The sequence below is a fragment of the Triturus cristatus genome, chromosome 11, assembly GCF_964204655.1.
Source record: "Triturus cristatus chromosome 11, aTriCri1.1, whole genome shotgun sequence".
Taxonomy (NCBI): Eukaryota; Metazoa; Chordata; class Amphibia; order Caudata; family Salamandridae; genus Triturus; species Triturus cristatus.
In genome coordinates, this window is record NC_140594.1 from 965,948,248 (window position 1) to 965,962,861 (window position 14,614).

A 14,614-nucleotide genomic window follows, 5' to 3' on the forward strand; every position below is an offset into this window, starting at 1 on the left:
TGGCATTTTGCATTTTCCATGTGTGCTGCACAAGGTAGCACACATGGAATATGCAAAAACGAGGCGAAATAAAGCATTTCTCCTCGTATTGCCAACTTAAGACCAGGGTTTTCATGGTCTTAAGTGTCGCGTTAGCTCCTATTTACACTGCCCTTTTGAATAGGGGCAGCGTAAATATCAATGGGTGTTGCAGTGGAACGCCCACCACAACACCTGCCGCATGCCCCTTTTACGCTAAACACAGCATGAAAGGGGGCCTATTCACAAGGCAGCGTTAAGCCACTGTAAGTGGCTTGTAAATGCCTTGTAAATAGGGCGAGGCCCCTATCGCCACCACAACGTCACTGAAAGTGACGTCGTGGTGGTGATAGGGGCTTGTGAATATGAACCCCATGCTGGAAGAAAGTCTACTGATAGATTGTCCTCATAATTTATTACGCCATCCAGAAAGTTGATGTCATGTTTTTCTTTACCACATAACTCTAATTCGACCCCTAGTCTGTGTTTTCTTGACGCGGTGTACCAATTTTCTTATACAAATAGGAGCTGTGCTTCCCTTCCCCCCACCCCCATCGCCTTGAGACCCTTCTGGGTGAGTAGCTGCGCTTAACAAACCCTGATTGATTGATTGATTATACTGAGCCCTGGTGCTAAATCAGCTACTGTTTTTTTTTGTACTCAGCACTTCAGAGAAAGTACAGGGAACAGCAGTCTTTATACCGTGCACTCCTAATTTTGTTTTGATTTCAAATTTTTGTACAAAAGTGTTACCTAAAAATTGATATTTGAAAGTGTGAAAGATGCAGATTCCGCAAACTAAACGCGAACTAACTGCTTGTGTTTTCAGATTTGCAGTGGAAGTCTGGCCACGTGGCAGAGAGCCTCACAAACATGCCTCGCCACTCGCTGTACATCATCATCGGCGCGCTCTGCGTGGCCTTTGTCCTCATGCTCATCATTCTCATCGTGGGCATCTGCCGCATCAGCCGCATCGAGTACCAGGGCTCCTCCAGGCCCTCTTATGAGGAGTTCTACAACTGCAGAAGCATTGACAGTGAATTCAGCAGCGCCATTGCGTCTATTCGACATGCCAGGTAGGTCAGGGTGTGGGCTTGGCAAGGATACATGGCATTTCAGTAGATGATTGATTATGGTTCTGTCTGTTGGCAGAGTCGCTACTGAAAAATAATAGTTGAGCACTGATCTAGCTGCCCCAGTAAAAGCCATAATGAAATTGATCTGATTTCCTAGTAGAGAGTTATTGTGGGATTCTTGTATATTACATTCTGTAGTGCCAGCTGCAACCTCTCAGGATGCAGCTGACATTTCTGCTTTTTTCACTTTTTCATTTTTAATACACATTTCTGCTCGGGTTTCTGTAGTTTATTCCCCATCACAAATGCCTATATTGTGCTTTCAAACCAGGCAACTGTGAAGAAACATACTTGGATAGAGAGGTGGGTTTACAATGATATTGGTCGTCATATTGTGGCAAGGCATCGGAATTACAGGAAGCTTATGTGATGTGTCAGCTGTATAAAGGTCTCTTGTGTGCAGCATACAACAATATTAACAGTTGCCACTTGCTGTTGTGTGTGGGGTTCATGTTTGTATATTTTATGGGTTACCTTTATCTTTCCCATTTCCCTCTTAAACCTTCATGCAATGTGCTTGTGATACTCTAGATTTCACAGACAATCATAGAGTTATGTATTACCAAAGATCTGGAAAAAAAAATCAAAATCTCTCTCTGGTTCTTTATGATTATTTTTATTTTAAACTTTAGTGTACTCACAGGCTGTGCCTTACGTGGGATGTCAGACATAAGGAAGCTGAGTCCAAGGCCCTGAATCATTGAGGGGTGAGCACAAGTCAGCTTGGCTCGGGCTCATTCATTACTTAAACGGAATGGCACCGCTGACCCACAGCGGACTACCAGGCTAACCCTGCATAGCTGGTGGGCTGATTGAATGCGCTAGCGAAACGTATGCCAAATCTTATGTATTTTAAAACTTTTACCTGACTTGTTGATTTTAATCTTGGGCTCACCTCCGGTGTTAAACTTCCCTGGGATCCTCTTCCCCCAACTCTTTGGTCCACCACAGGACTCTTCCAGATTGAGTGGAGAGAGCATCGGGGAAAGGAAGGGAGCCTCAACCACCCGGTGTCTCATAGGGTGATGGTCTAGTGGCTCGGGCTCCTCCATTGCTTAAACGGAATGGCACCGCTGACGTGCCACTGTCGAACCAAAGGCAAGACCATTTGCACACATCCGTGCTCGGACTGCACTCAGCGCCACTCTGTCAATTTTGGGTCTAAACACCAGCACTACTCACAAGATGAGCTGACCCAGATACGAGATGCCGGCAAATTCTGTTCCGGCCCTATGGTAAAACCTCTGCACCCTCTGACCTTGAGGATCTGCCCCCAATGCCAACTTTCTCTGACAAACCTTAAAATTAAAGGTACACCCCCCACCATGACAACCCTTACCCCGCCTAATCCAAAACCAACAATCACTGACTTAACCCCTTCAAAGAAAGGCGCCAGGAGCTTCAAAGCGACACTTGTCAATGCCTGGTCACTGATAAAAAAACGTACTGGCTTTCTTTGAATTTATGGAAGTTCAGGAATTGAGCCTGGCATTTGTTACAGAGACCTGGGCAGATGCCGGGTCTGACCCAGACCTCATCACGGCCGCACCTCCGGGCTTTGTCATCTCCAGATTAGACCAGCCTTTAAAAAGGACAGAGGGCTGGCAATTATTTCCCAGGAACATATGAAAGTTTCCTTCGAGCCCTTACAAGCTGTTCCGAACTGTGAAGCGCTGGTCTTTAAAATTACCTTGACCAGCCAGTATTCCTTTAACGGGGTACTAATGTACAGACCTCCAGGACCAAGTGCAACTTTTTTACACAACAGCAGTCAACTGCTGGACATCAAAGTCCTCTTTCCTGACTTCACCATCTTAGGGGACTTTTACCTTCACCTTGAAAACGCAGCATCAAAATACGCTGCTGCTTTCACTGATCTTCTGGAAAGTACAGGCCTCCTACAGCTAGTGAATAGCCCTACCCATAAGGCTGGCAATGCTTTGGAAGGCATTTTTTCAGACAACCTATATCTTAAGTTCTCCTCTATCATCCCTTTAGCATGGTCTGACCACTCAGCCATGGTGTTCAGCATTTCCCCAGAAGCGGTAGCTGAGCCAGAATCCCTTTCCCACCCAAATCGTTAAAACGTCCTTGGCACAAGGTCACCTCAGAAACGTTCAAGACCCATCAGCACTACTGAAAACCGGGTCTCCCAGCAGACTTGGACGAGGCCACTAACATCTACCATAACTGGATCTCCGATAACCTAAACACTATAGCACCATTAAAAACTATAACCGATAAAAGGAACTCCCCCTCTGAGCCATGGTTTGACGACAGTCTGAGATATCAGAAGCAAGCCTGTCGAAGGCTGTAAAGGAAATGGTGCACCCACTACGACCCTGATGATAAGACTGCTTATAAAAAAGCCACTGTGGAATACAAAACACAAATTCTAGCCACAAAAAATTGCTATTTTCTTTTAAAATTAGGACCTCCCTCAATTCCTCCAAATAACTCTTTTCCACTGTACAGAAGCTGAGTAAACTCTCAGTACAGAAAAACACGGGTGTAGATCAAGAATTCTGCAATTTGCTAGCAGACTCCTTCCAGGCAAAGGTTAAAGCAGTCTCAGACTCTTTTTCCTCCACCCATCGGGGGAGGGTGAACTGAGGGACCCACCCCCACCACAATAGAGGGATGAAGCTGTGCTGGCCCCCCAGCAGTCTTTTTTTTAACACGTTTGACCCCATTTCGGATACACAGGTCATGACGATCCTTAGTCAGACAAGATCGGGTTCCTCCTGGGACCCATGCCCCTCTAAAGTTCTCTACTTGGAACCTTAGGTTACAGTCAACTACCTTAAAGATATCTTCAACTGCATGTTCTCCGTTAGATATTTTCCAACACAATGGAAGAGGGCATCCATTCTCCCACTGCTGAATAAAACAAATATGGACAATAAAGATCCAAACAGCTACAGGCCGATCTCTGGACTACCTTCTCCAGCTATGATCGTGGAGAAGGGTATGAAGATAGAGCTAACCCAGTTTATTAATAATAAACTCCTAGACAGCTCTCAATATGGCTTTATAAGTCAACACAGCACTGAGCTGGCTTTGATCAATGTGTCAGAGGAAATAAGAGAGGTCCTGGACAAAGGTGGGAAGACAGACTTGATCCTGTTGGACCTCTCTGCGACCTTCGATACGGTTGATCACAATCTTCTTATCAGCCGACTCTTTGATGTGGGTATCAGGAGCAGGGCTTTGGCCCTACTGAAGTCCTTTCTCAGTGATAGGGAACAACGGGTGGAGCTCAGTGGACATATGTCTCCTTTGTTCTCTTTTCCCTGCAGGGTGCCGCAGGGCTCCTAGCTGAACCCAACACTTTACAACCTTTATGTTACCCCCCTCTGCTCTCTCATAATGTCCTTTGGCTTTAAAACAATGTCATATGCCAACAACATGCAAATCGTGGCATCCTTTGCAGGGGACCCGACAGACACCGCATCGAGATTTCATGACTGTATGCGTGAAGTTGGACACTGGATGTCCCAAAACCGTCTGAAGTTAAACACAGTAAAAACTGAGGTGCTTCTTTTTGGGCGCGATACTTCTTTGTGGCAACCAAGCTGGTGGCCATGGGAATTGGGTGAAATCCCAAATCCAGTTTCTAAGATAAAAAACTTAGGAGTTTACTTTGACACCAAGCTGTCCTTCGGGGAGCAAATTAATGCGATCACCGCCTCCAGTTTTTTCATGATTAAAGCTCTCAGGAAAACTTTACCTCTTGCACCATTAGAACTTCAGAAAGCAGTGGTTGCAGCACTTATCCTGTCAAAAATGTATTGATATACAATCATGATTCCTCAACAAAATTCAGGTTCTCCAAAATGCAGCAGCTCGTCTGCTACTTGCAACCCCCAAACATCAATCATTGGTGCATGCCCTCCCTATCTTGCACTGGCTACCAGTTAAAAGACAAATCGAATTCAAGGCCCTTTGCATCACCTTTAAAGTGCTACATGGCCTCGGCCCTGACTACTTTACAAGCAGTTTTTTGGTGGTATGTTCCAGAGAGGCAGCTCCGCTCAGCGACTTCCTTTAATCTGGTTATCCCCAGGGCCAAAAGTGCCTCATGGGGGTGGAGAAGTTTCATTGCAGGCACAGCTCAATTGTGGAACTCACTCCCTCTGACACTCAAGATGGAAAGCAATCTTTTGGAGTGCCGCAAGCTCCTAAAAACAGGCTCTTTAACATCTAGCCCGATTGTACCAAGTTAAAATCCCCTTCGGGTTAGCCAACACTGCATAGCCGCCGCACCTAGACACCCTCGGGTATTGGCACACGTTATAAATCTAAATTTCATTTCATTTCATTTATGCTACAAGGTTGACTAAAATAAGATGCATCTTAAAGATAATAGACCATGCTCACCCAGGCCAGCCTTTTTAGTGCCCCTGCCAATCATGAGTAGGCATTCTGCCTATTGTGTAGTGCCATTATCATGCCCTTCATCCTTGCTGTTTTTATTGAATGTTAATAATGGTGGATGTACAAAGCACAACTGCATAAAAATCACTTTTTCAATGCAACGTGGATACATTCCTATGAGAGAGTGGATTCTGACCTGCTTTAACTTCTCACTCACTGAAAGTTTCCATAAAATTGGCTTCGGATGCTAACCGCTAGTGCCCACCTTTGCAAAAACGGTCTGCCACTGCATAGCTGGATTAAGAAACTCTGCGCTGGTTAGATGCGAACATGTGTACTCATATGTGTGCACACATGTATGAGCTGAGCAAGTTTGACTACACCCTAAATCAGCACAGCGACTAACCTGACGCAGGTAGGATATTGAAAAACTGGTTATGGCCACTGCGATCCTTATAATTTAATTCGGTATTAAAAAATTAATTTCCCCATTTCTCACTTGATTATAGTGTGAGATTGTAGTGCATTACTCTGAGTCTGCAGTGCTTCACTATATGTCCATAGTGCTTAACTGTATTCACTCTGTAGGTTAAAGCTGCACCAAAATAATAACTTTGCATTTGCTCAACTTACAGAAACAATTAATGTCAGTCAGTCAAATACCTATATTTCGTTTAGATTCCGAAGCATATAAGATATAAAACCATATAAAACAATCATAAATAGACAGTTGAAACATTAGTGAATAAAAAAAATTCATAGATAGTACAACTTTTTAAGACCTAATAAATAGAAACATCGATAACCAATGTGTACCTAAAAACATAAGGTTCACTAAAAGAATTAAAACCTTACAATTCATCCTTTCATTGTTTCATCTGTCGTCTAATTTTCAGACATCCCCAAAGATAAAGTGCAACCGCCTGACACACCAATGGGCCATCCAGCTTCTGGATAAAGCACAAGGCTGGTTTCTAATGCCTAAAATTATACCTACACATAAATGGAACAATACATTTCTTCCTCGGAAATCAATAAAAAGTGCAGAAGAACATAAAATGCAGGGTGGACTGAGTTGACACACCATCACATGGGCACAAGCCGAGCACCTTGAGTGAATAACAAGTTACAGGAAAGTCCAACATTAACATGAAATAATTCATATGGATTTAGTAAGTATGAAACGATGCTGTGAATTTGGATTAACATCAGATAAGACTGCAAACCAAGGCAAGAGTGTTATAATGGATAACCACATATTTCTGGTTATTATTCTCACATCTTTCAAGAGCAGCTTTAGCTACAAATGCCTCCTTCAGTCTTGCCTTACATACTGTCGAACAGGTTGTAGGAGTGTTAAGCAGTCCAAGCAAACCCAAATCCTTCAAAGTGCACTTTACATATGACAGCCAGGGAATTGCTATGGCATACTCTAAATTCAGGCAGTCCTCCAGATCAGCTGGTTTAAGGCAACCGTGTCCCTCTTTTAAATCGAGTGCCAGAGCAATACCGGTGCCAACCTAATTATGTCTGTTTTGTAAGGCACCCCAACTCACTGTGGCATATTATATTAGAGCGAGAGCAGGGCAAGTCTAAAAGCTTCTTGAAAAATGTATCCTCAACTTGCTGGATCTCATCAGCTTCCACCATGCCCAAAACGGCCGCCCCGTAGCTGGCTGTTGTAACAGATTTTGCTGCATAAGTTCTTAGTACCTGAGGAAAAGGCTTTGACCCTACTTTCTTTTTGAAGTTGAACAGGGCTAATATAATTTTCAAGTGTCAGAGCCCTGTTTACAACCATATTTTTCCACTTTTACTTGGAGTCAAACAAGATACCCAGATACGAAAATGTCTCAACCTCTTCCACCGTACGATTTCCAATATGGAACACTGGGTGTGGTTGGGGATTTCCCACAGACAAGTGAGAAAGATTTACTGTCATTCTCCTGAAGATACAACTCCCTCATAATAATTGTGTAGTCCTCTAAGAGACCCTGCAGTGCTCGACCAGCTTGTACTATGAGCACCGCATCGTCTGCATAGAGAAGAATGGGGATTGGGCGTGGGAGTGAGGGAGTGGGCGTGATCTAATATAAGGAACATTCCTGGCCCTCTCCACCAAAACTGGTTCCAATCTGTTGGTATAAAGGGAAAACAGAAAGGAGACCAGAACACAGCCCTGCCTTACACCCCTTTCAATCTTAAAGCGCTTAGTACCTTCGCCTTCTCGGCCAAAATGCACACAGGCAGAGGCCCCTGAATACATCTCTCTTATAAAATTGATAACGGGGCCTTCAATACCTATTTTCGCCATAATGGACCACAACTTAGAATGAGAGACATAATCAAATGTGGCTGAATATCCATAAAAGCAGTCATAACCTCTCCAGAGATAAGCTCTGGATTCAGGCAAGTCAACACCTCTGATTGTTTGCAGTAGAGGAGCCCTTGGAAAAATGTAGGTTTGTTCACCTTGTCCCACCTCAAGGACAAAGATTTTTGGTGGCTAACACTGGCTTAGGAACCACAGTTCTGTTGGCTTTTAATAAACCCTCCACCCTTAGGGAGCAAGACAACCAGCCGTGGTCACTAAACCCTGAAAAAAAGCACTTTAACTCAGTGAGCCATAAATTAATTCTGAGGCAATGATATAATCAATCGTAATGCCCCTATCTGGTTTCCCAAAGGTGCTAGCCAAACGCTCTCTGGGAATCCACCTTGATATATATACTACCAGATTCATTTTTACCAGGAGACCATTCAACGAGTTCCCATATTCGTTGTGTTCAAAATGAACCAATGACTCTCCTTCATTGTCCTTTAGCCCACAAGCAGATTTTTCAAGCCTTGGGCAGTGATGCACATTAAAATCGCCCATCTAATTTACATTGAAAACTTTGGAATGGTGGGATTGGATGGTCCCCAACTCCGACTGTAGTGAACACGCTACCTGGGCCATATTTCCGGTAAAACAGTTATTGCAGAAGTTCAAAATTAACAGATCCCAATCTTTGCACATTTTGTGCACCAAACAATGGAAGTAAGGGGAAAAATTGTGAAATTTACAAACTCTTTCTAAGCAGGTGTTTGAAATCAAAGTGAGGAGGCCACCTTTTGCTCTACCTGCCCTAGAAGGCATGGCAGGGGAATGGAAGGAACGTAAGCCATCCAAAAAACTGGGCTCTACCTCACATGTTTCCTGCAAGCATATCACATTATACCTGCCAGTTATCCTCACCCATTCTAAATTTTCCAATTTCCTCCTCAGACTTGCAATTTTCCAGGAGGCAAATTTAATGGCCCAGTCTGAGCCTGTCGTCAAATTGGCCTGTCTGCATTCGCCCCACCCCCCTTTAGACTTTTGCTCCTTATCACAAGGGGTATTTGAGAATAGCCCTGCGATATACTGTGAGGGGGATTTTGCAGAGGGCACAGGATTTCTTCAAAGGGACAAGGATAGCAAGTGCTTCCTACCACAGGGCTACTAGCAACCGAACCTAAATACACATAATCGCCCCCCTGATGCTCTAACTTTACTACACTGGAGGCCATAAAATCCCAAGTAAGGTTGGGGCGTCAATCTACGTTTGACAAATCAGACAGGGAAAAGGAAGAGATTTGAGGTAGGAACAGCAGACCTCCACAGGTCTGGATAGCACAGGCCCTCGCCCTGCTCACACTTTGTAAATGTTGATAAAAATAGCCCAATAGCACAATATTGATTTTGCCACCTAATGTATTTCATTGCTGCCCCAGATTGCAATAGGCGATGAACTAAACCAGGGTATTTACAGTTGATAACAACACAGTCCCCGTTAAGTTGTTGTCTAACCCAACCACCCGCCTGACAAACAGAATGTCACTAAACGCTCTCAGCATAAAGTCAGAGTTAGAAGACAGTCAATGACAGACTTCATTTTTCATTTTTGAATTGTGTTCATCCCTTGTAGACTGCAAACACTGTATGTCATTTAACATGGTTACATATGGGCAGCATTCAGGTGGAAGATTAAGGCATGACTTGTTGGGAAAGGTGATTAATACCTGGCACATCTCCTTCTGATAGAGAAACAGCCCGCGCCTCAGATTGTTGTTGGGCCTCCACACTATTAGAGCCTGCAGACAGAACACTCACCTCATTCGTAGGAGAGGACTGGGCATTCTTAGCGGGAGTAGGACCTCACATGATGATATGGCATGAGGCAGGAGCAGTGCTCAAAGGTAAAGACCCAGCTAAATCCTTTTTCTCGGGCAGGGATAACTGAGCAATAGCATCCTCCTGATTTTGCAGCAGGGCCATTAGAGGTTAGATACAGTCAGCCACTGTAGCTTTTATTATATCCAACAGCCCAGACCAATCAATATTGACCACAGCGCCAAAAACACAAGGGTAAAGGACCCATTTAAACAACTTGCAAGGCCAGTGGTTAAAGGACCATTTGAGCAGGATGGAGCAGACTCTGGGGGAGTGGACTCAGATGGCTTAGAAAGTCCCTCTTCTTTTCTATTAGTTGAGGTTTTAGTTGAAGCCCATTGTTTGAAATTGCATTTCCTTTTACCAAGGGGACCACTAACAATGGAGCCATTCACGCTATTTCTTAGAGCGACAGAATTGGCTACAGCAAACCCCTGGATTGGTGTTTGGTGAATCGACAAATTAATCTGTTGGTCTCGTAACCATCCTCCCATACTGCTGCCATCTGGTCATCCATCTGGTCATCAGCTGTCTTAGGAGGGGAGGGGCTAGAGGGCTCATCCAGGTTGAGGGATAGGCGTCGCTCTGCTAGATAGATTTACTTTGCGAGGACGCCCGCTGCCCTTGTTAAAAAAGAGTCAAGGGTTGTGGCAGTTCTGCCAATTTATTAAGTGTTCACATTCCCCAGTCTCGGTTCCCAGGAAGCTTTCTCTTTACCATGACTCAACTAACAGATACATTGAAGTGCAAAAGCGGTGTGATTATAGCACTGTCCGATCTTCACCACCTAACAAAACTCACCATGCAGCAAGATGGAAAAACCATATGAATGGATGCATATATCTTAACACAGATAATTGCCAAAATGTTTCATGTAACATCTGTGTTGTATTAACAACATGTGCTGCTACTTAATAAAAAGAGTAAAAAAAATAAAACGATGGGAAAACCCGGCCTTCTCAACTCACAGGCGCGTGCAAGGTCTACCTTTTGCCCAGGCTTAGCCTGGGGACGGCCTGCTCTGTGGGACCACGCATCATCTTAAATAGACAGCTGATCGGCTTCAGGTGAGGTGACAACAGGAGGTTATGGGGCTTGTAGTTCCCCAGCGGCGACAGTCGTACCCACAGTGGCTCTCCCTGGGTACTTGGATTGTGGCAAAAGTCCTCCTTCACAGCCCGGTCATCAGGTCCAGAAAGTGGGACTCCTTAGGTCACTCCTGTTGTTGGAGAAAGTAGTTTCAGTGCAGGCACAGCTCCTTTCCTATGTTCAAAAGGTAATGAGTGCAAATATGATGTTAATTTGCTCCTCCTGTTTTTCTTGCATGCTCATCCACCTATTGGCATTGCTCTCTACTTGCTTTTTCACGATTTCTTATTCCAATTTCACTTTATTTTTTTTCCACCACTGTTTTCTCTTTTACCTCACTTTCTTCTTTCCTTCACTTCCCTTTTTTCACCTTTCCCTCTCTACCCACATTGGCTGATTTCACAGCCATGGCCTTTTTGGGTTGAAGGCTCCTGGGATGAGGCCACACTTGAACCTAGCCACCTTCAGCAAATAATAGTTCAGCTAGAGCATTTTCATATACAAATAGGCACAGTATGTATGTATGTGATATTTCCATAGTGTGAGCCTAGTTGGAAGGCAAAGGAGCACTGTGCAGGTCAACCACACAGATAAAATCAACAGCGTTTCTTTACAGTGAATGCTAGCACTTGAGACAAGAAGATCTCTTGCTACTGCTTTAAGATGTAGCATCATTGTAGAGGTACGTCTTCAGGTCTTTCCTGAACTGAAGAAGGGTTGGGGAGGTTCTGATGGCTTGAGGATGTCATCCCAGAAGATCCACAGAGTGTGTGGCCGATGATAAACAAAGCAAAGATCTGTCACTTATCAGTCTTCCAGCTCTTAACTGTTTCAAATTGCGATTCTCCTATTACCATGACCAGAGAATCTGGATTTCATTAAAGACACGGAGGCTGACATTATGCATTATCTTTTTAATGCAACTTCAAGTACAGCCACTTTAAAGTTACATCATAAGTAAAACTTCTAGAACAAACAAGTGTATCCAGGCAACGGCAGCACAGAGATCAGCCTCTTTTAAATGCATTGAACACAGGAAGATAAGAAGTTTCTCAGAGGCAGCGAAGTCCAGAAGCTGGCATCATGCAGAAAAGGCCACTCCATGGAATAGAGGAAAAGGGTGTCGGTTGCTGTTACAAGGATGATGAAGAAGAGTTCAATCAAGACGAATTGTCTGAAAAGGGAAAAAAAGTTAGGAAATGTACTTATCACCCTATGAAGGGGTAAGAAAAACAGTGGTTAAAGATAATATAATCCACATTAGGTAATAAAAGGCAAAATTGTTAAACAAATTGAGTTATAATATTATAAATCAAAGTATAACATATGACAAATAAACAGATGTTAGAATCCACTCCCGGGAAGGAGGGTTGGGATAATGTCAGCCTCCGTGTCTTTAATGAAATCCAGATTCTCTGGTCATGGTAATAGGAGAATCGCAATTTCATTACAAGACCGGAGGCTGCCATTATGCATGTTGGTAGTCAAGGAGAACTACATCAGACATGTGTTCAACTGGTTTGCAGTAGTGTTTAGCAAAGGTATAAGAGTTTGACCAGTCTGCTGCTTTGAGGATGTCGTTTAACTTACCTCCTTTCCAAAAGGATTGACTGGCCATGGCCCCTCTTAAAGAGTGAGCTTGGAATCTATGGAGGTCAATGCCAGCCAATTGCATTGATAGTTTAACCCATTTGGCTATAGTAGTAGAAGAAACAGGTTTGAAGGGTCTAACAAAGGATATAAGGAGTTGGTTAACACCAGTCGAGCGAAGTGGGTCCATCCTGGAGTCATATTCCTTCATACAGTCCACTACGCACAATTTTTTACAAGCATCAAACCTAGGGTAAAAGATCATGTCAGACATAGTTTTAGTTCTTTTGATTATTTCAAACGTAACGTCTTCTACAACAGGCAAACTTTGTTTGGTGGTATTATGCGGCTGGCCTGAGTCGCTGAAGACGCTCCGGTGCAGGTGCAGCACTCCAGCGAATCCGTCAACCGGCGGATTTGCTTATGGCACAGGAGCCGTTTATTCATGAGTTTAAAGCAGTGACTGTGTTCTACATTTGTGTGCCACGATCCACTTGGATAATACAAATTTTAATTTTTGATTCTTCAGCAAGCTACTCACCTGAGAAGAAAGACGTGCACTACAAAACCCAGGAGGCCGTTGTTTTGGCCACACCCACTGAGGCGGGGTTTCTGGAACTTAAACAAGTGCCGCCAAAATCGCTTTGCTGCAGTATTCGAACCCAATGCCCCTGATGAAGTATCAACGAAACGCGTCGGGTTGGGACTTTAATTTTGTGGACTACGAGTTAGTTCTGCTGCTGCTGTTTCCTTGAATAAACCAAGTTGTCATACTATTTTCTGTGGCGATGGCGTCTTCTACAACAGGCAAACTTTGTTTGGTGATATATATATATATATATATATATATATATATATATATATATATATATATATATGCCACACAACCACTTGCATCGAAGTAATCCAGGGACACAGCGGGGTTCAATTCGGGAGACTTTATTCACGAGTAATTACAGCATTATGCATTTCGGCACCCTCGCCTTCCTCAGATGCTGTTCATTACCGGCTGTCACCTCCTCCCCTCTTTGAACATACTTGGGTACTCCCATTGGTGGGAGATCAGCTGACCCTGCAGTAGTCCCGGCAGATGCAGTCCAATAAACGACTACCTCTCCCAGCATACACCAGATAGTGTTGGTAAAGCAGCAGGATCCATTTTACTCATGTGAGCGCTGAAAATACCTCGCAAAGGGGGGGCCGTGTATCGGCAGGTGACCCCGTAAATACAGTGATACAGACTCCCTCCGGTCCCCAACGTCCATGCCCCAAAGGTGGAAACAGATCCGGGCCGTAAAGCGGGAGGAACTCAACCCGCTTCCCCATGTGATCACGGTCTGTCACTGACAGCGGCCTCTGCCCTGGTCCATTTCTGAGGCGGTCCGGGGAAAAATCAATACCTTGATAACACTTTCTCCTTGCCAGAATAGTCCCTGGACGCTTGTTGAACAGGTCCCTGTACCGCGTTCCTGGCAGACGCGGAAAATATGCCACACAACCACTTGCATCGAAGTAATCCAGGGACACAGCGGGGTTCAATTCGGGAGACTTTATTCACGAGTAATTACAGCATTATGCATTTCGGCACCCTCGCCTTCCTCAGATGCTGTTCATTACCGGCTGTCACCTCCTCCCCTCTTTGAACATATATATCCAAAACACTTTTCCCAGCTCTTCCCGCTTCCCATCCGGCAAGACAGCGAAGAGAGAGTCACGGACACCCGTTTTCTTTGTGGCAAAATCAGGTCTTTATTCAATTACAGCTTACGACGCGTTTCGGATAACAGAGTATCCTTGTTCACATGCGGAAGTGCAGTCCGCCAACAGTTTTTATACCCAAATGGCTTTTTTTTGTGTGAGTGCATTTTTTTTACTATTCTGTCACGTGATAATAGACATAAACAACACCTTCATTTAGCGCTGGTTACTTGCCAAACGATTGGCAAGTTCACAATCATAGACATAAATGTAGTTGGAGTCCCAATCGACCAATTAAGTTGTTCACATGTATAAATACATTGCATATGTTGTCAAAAATGGATGCGTAAATGCCTGAAACATAAAACAACATACATAAACATGGATTTTGTATATATGTTGTGTATTGATTCTATGCAAGGATCCAGTAGTGTATGGAATGTTTGAGTTAAAGTGGCTACGTTGGGATAAATCCTCTGCCCAAAATTCCATCTTAAAGTTGACTAAAATG

The 14,614-nt window shown here is 44.0% G+C and overlaps 1 protein-coding gene across 1 annotated transcript in view; it reads left to right on the forward strand.

The window, feature by feature from the left end:
- DNER (delta/notch like EGF repeat containing) overlaps nucleotides 1-14,614 on the forward strand; it is a 1,164,201-nt gene that overhangs the window by 1,121,888 nt on the left and 27,699 nt on the right. The window contains exon 12 of the mRNA XM_085634998.1: nucleotides 848-1,094. Coding sequence (XP_085491124.1) covers nucleotides 848-1,094 — 247 coding nt within the window. The remainder of the gene's footprint in view (nucleotides 1-847; nucleotides 1,095-14,614) is intronic.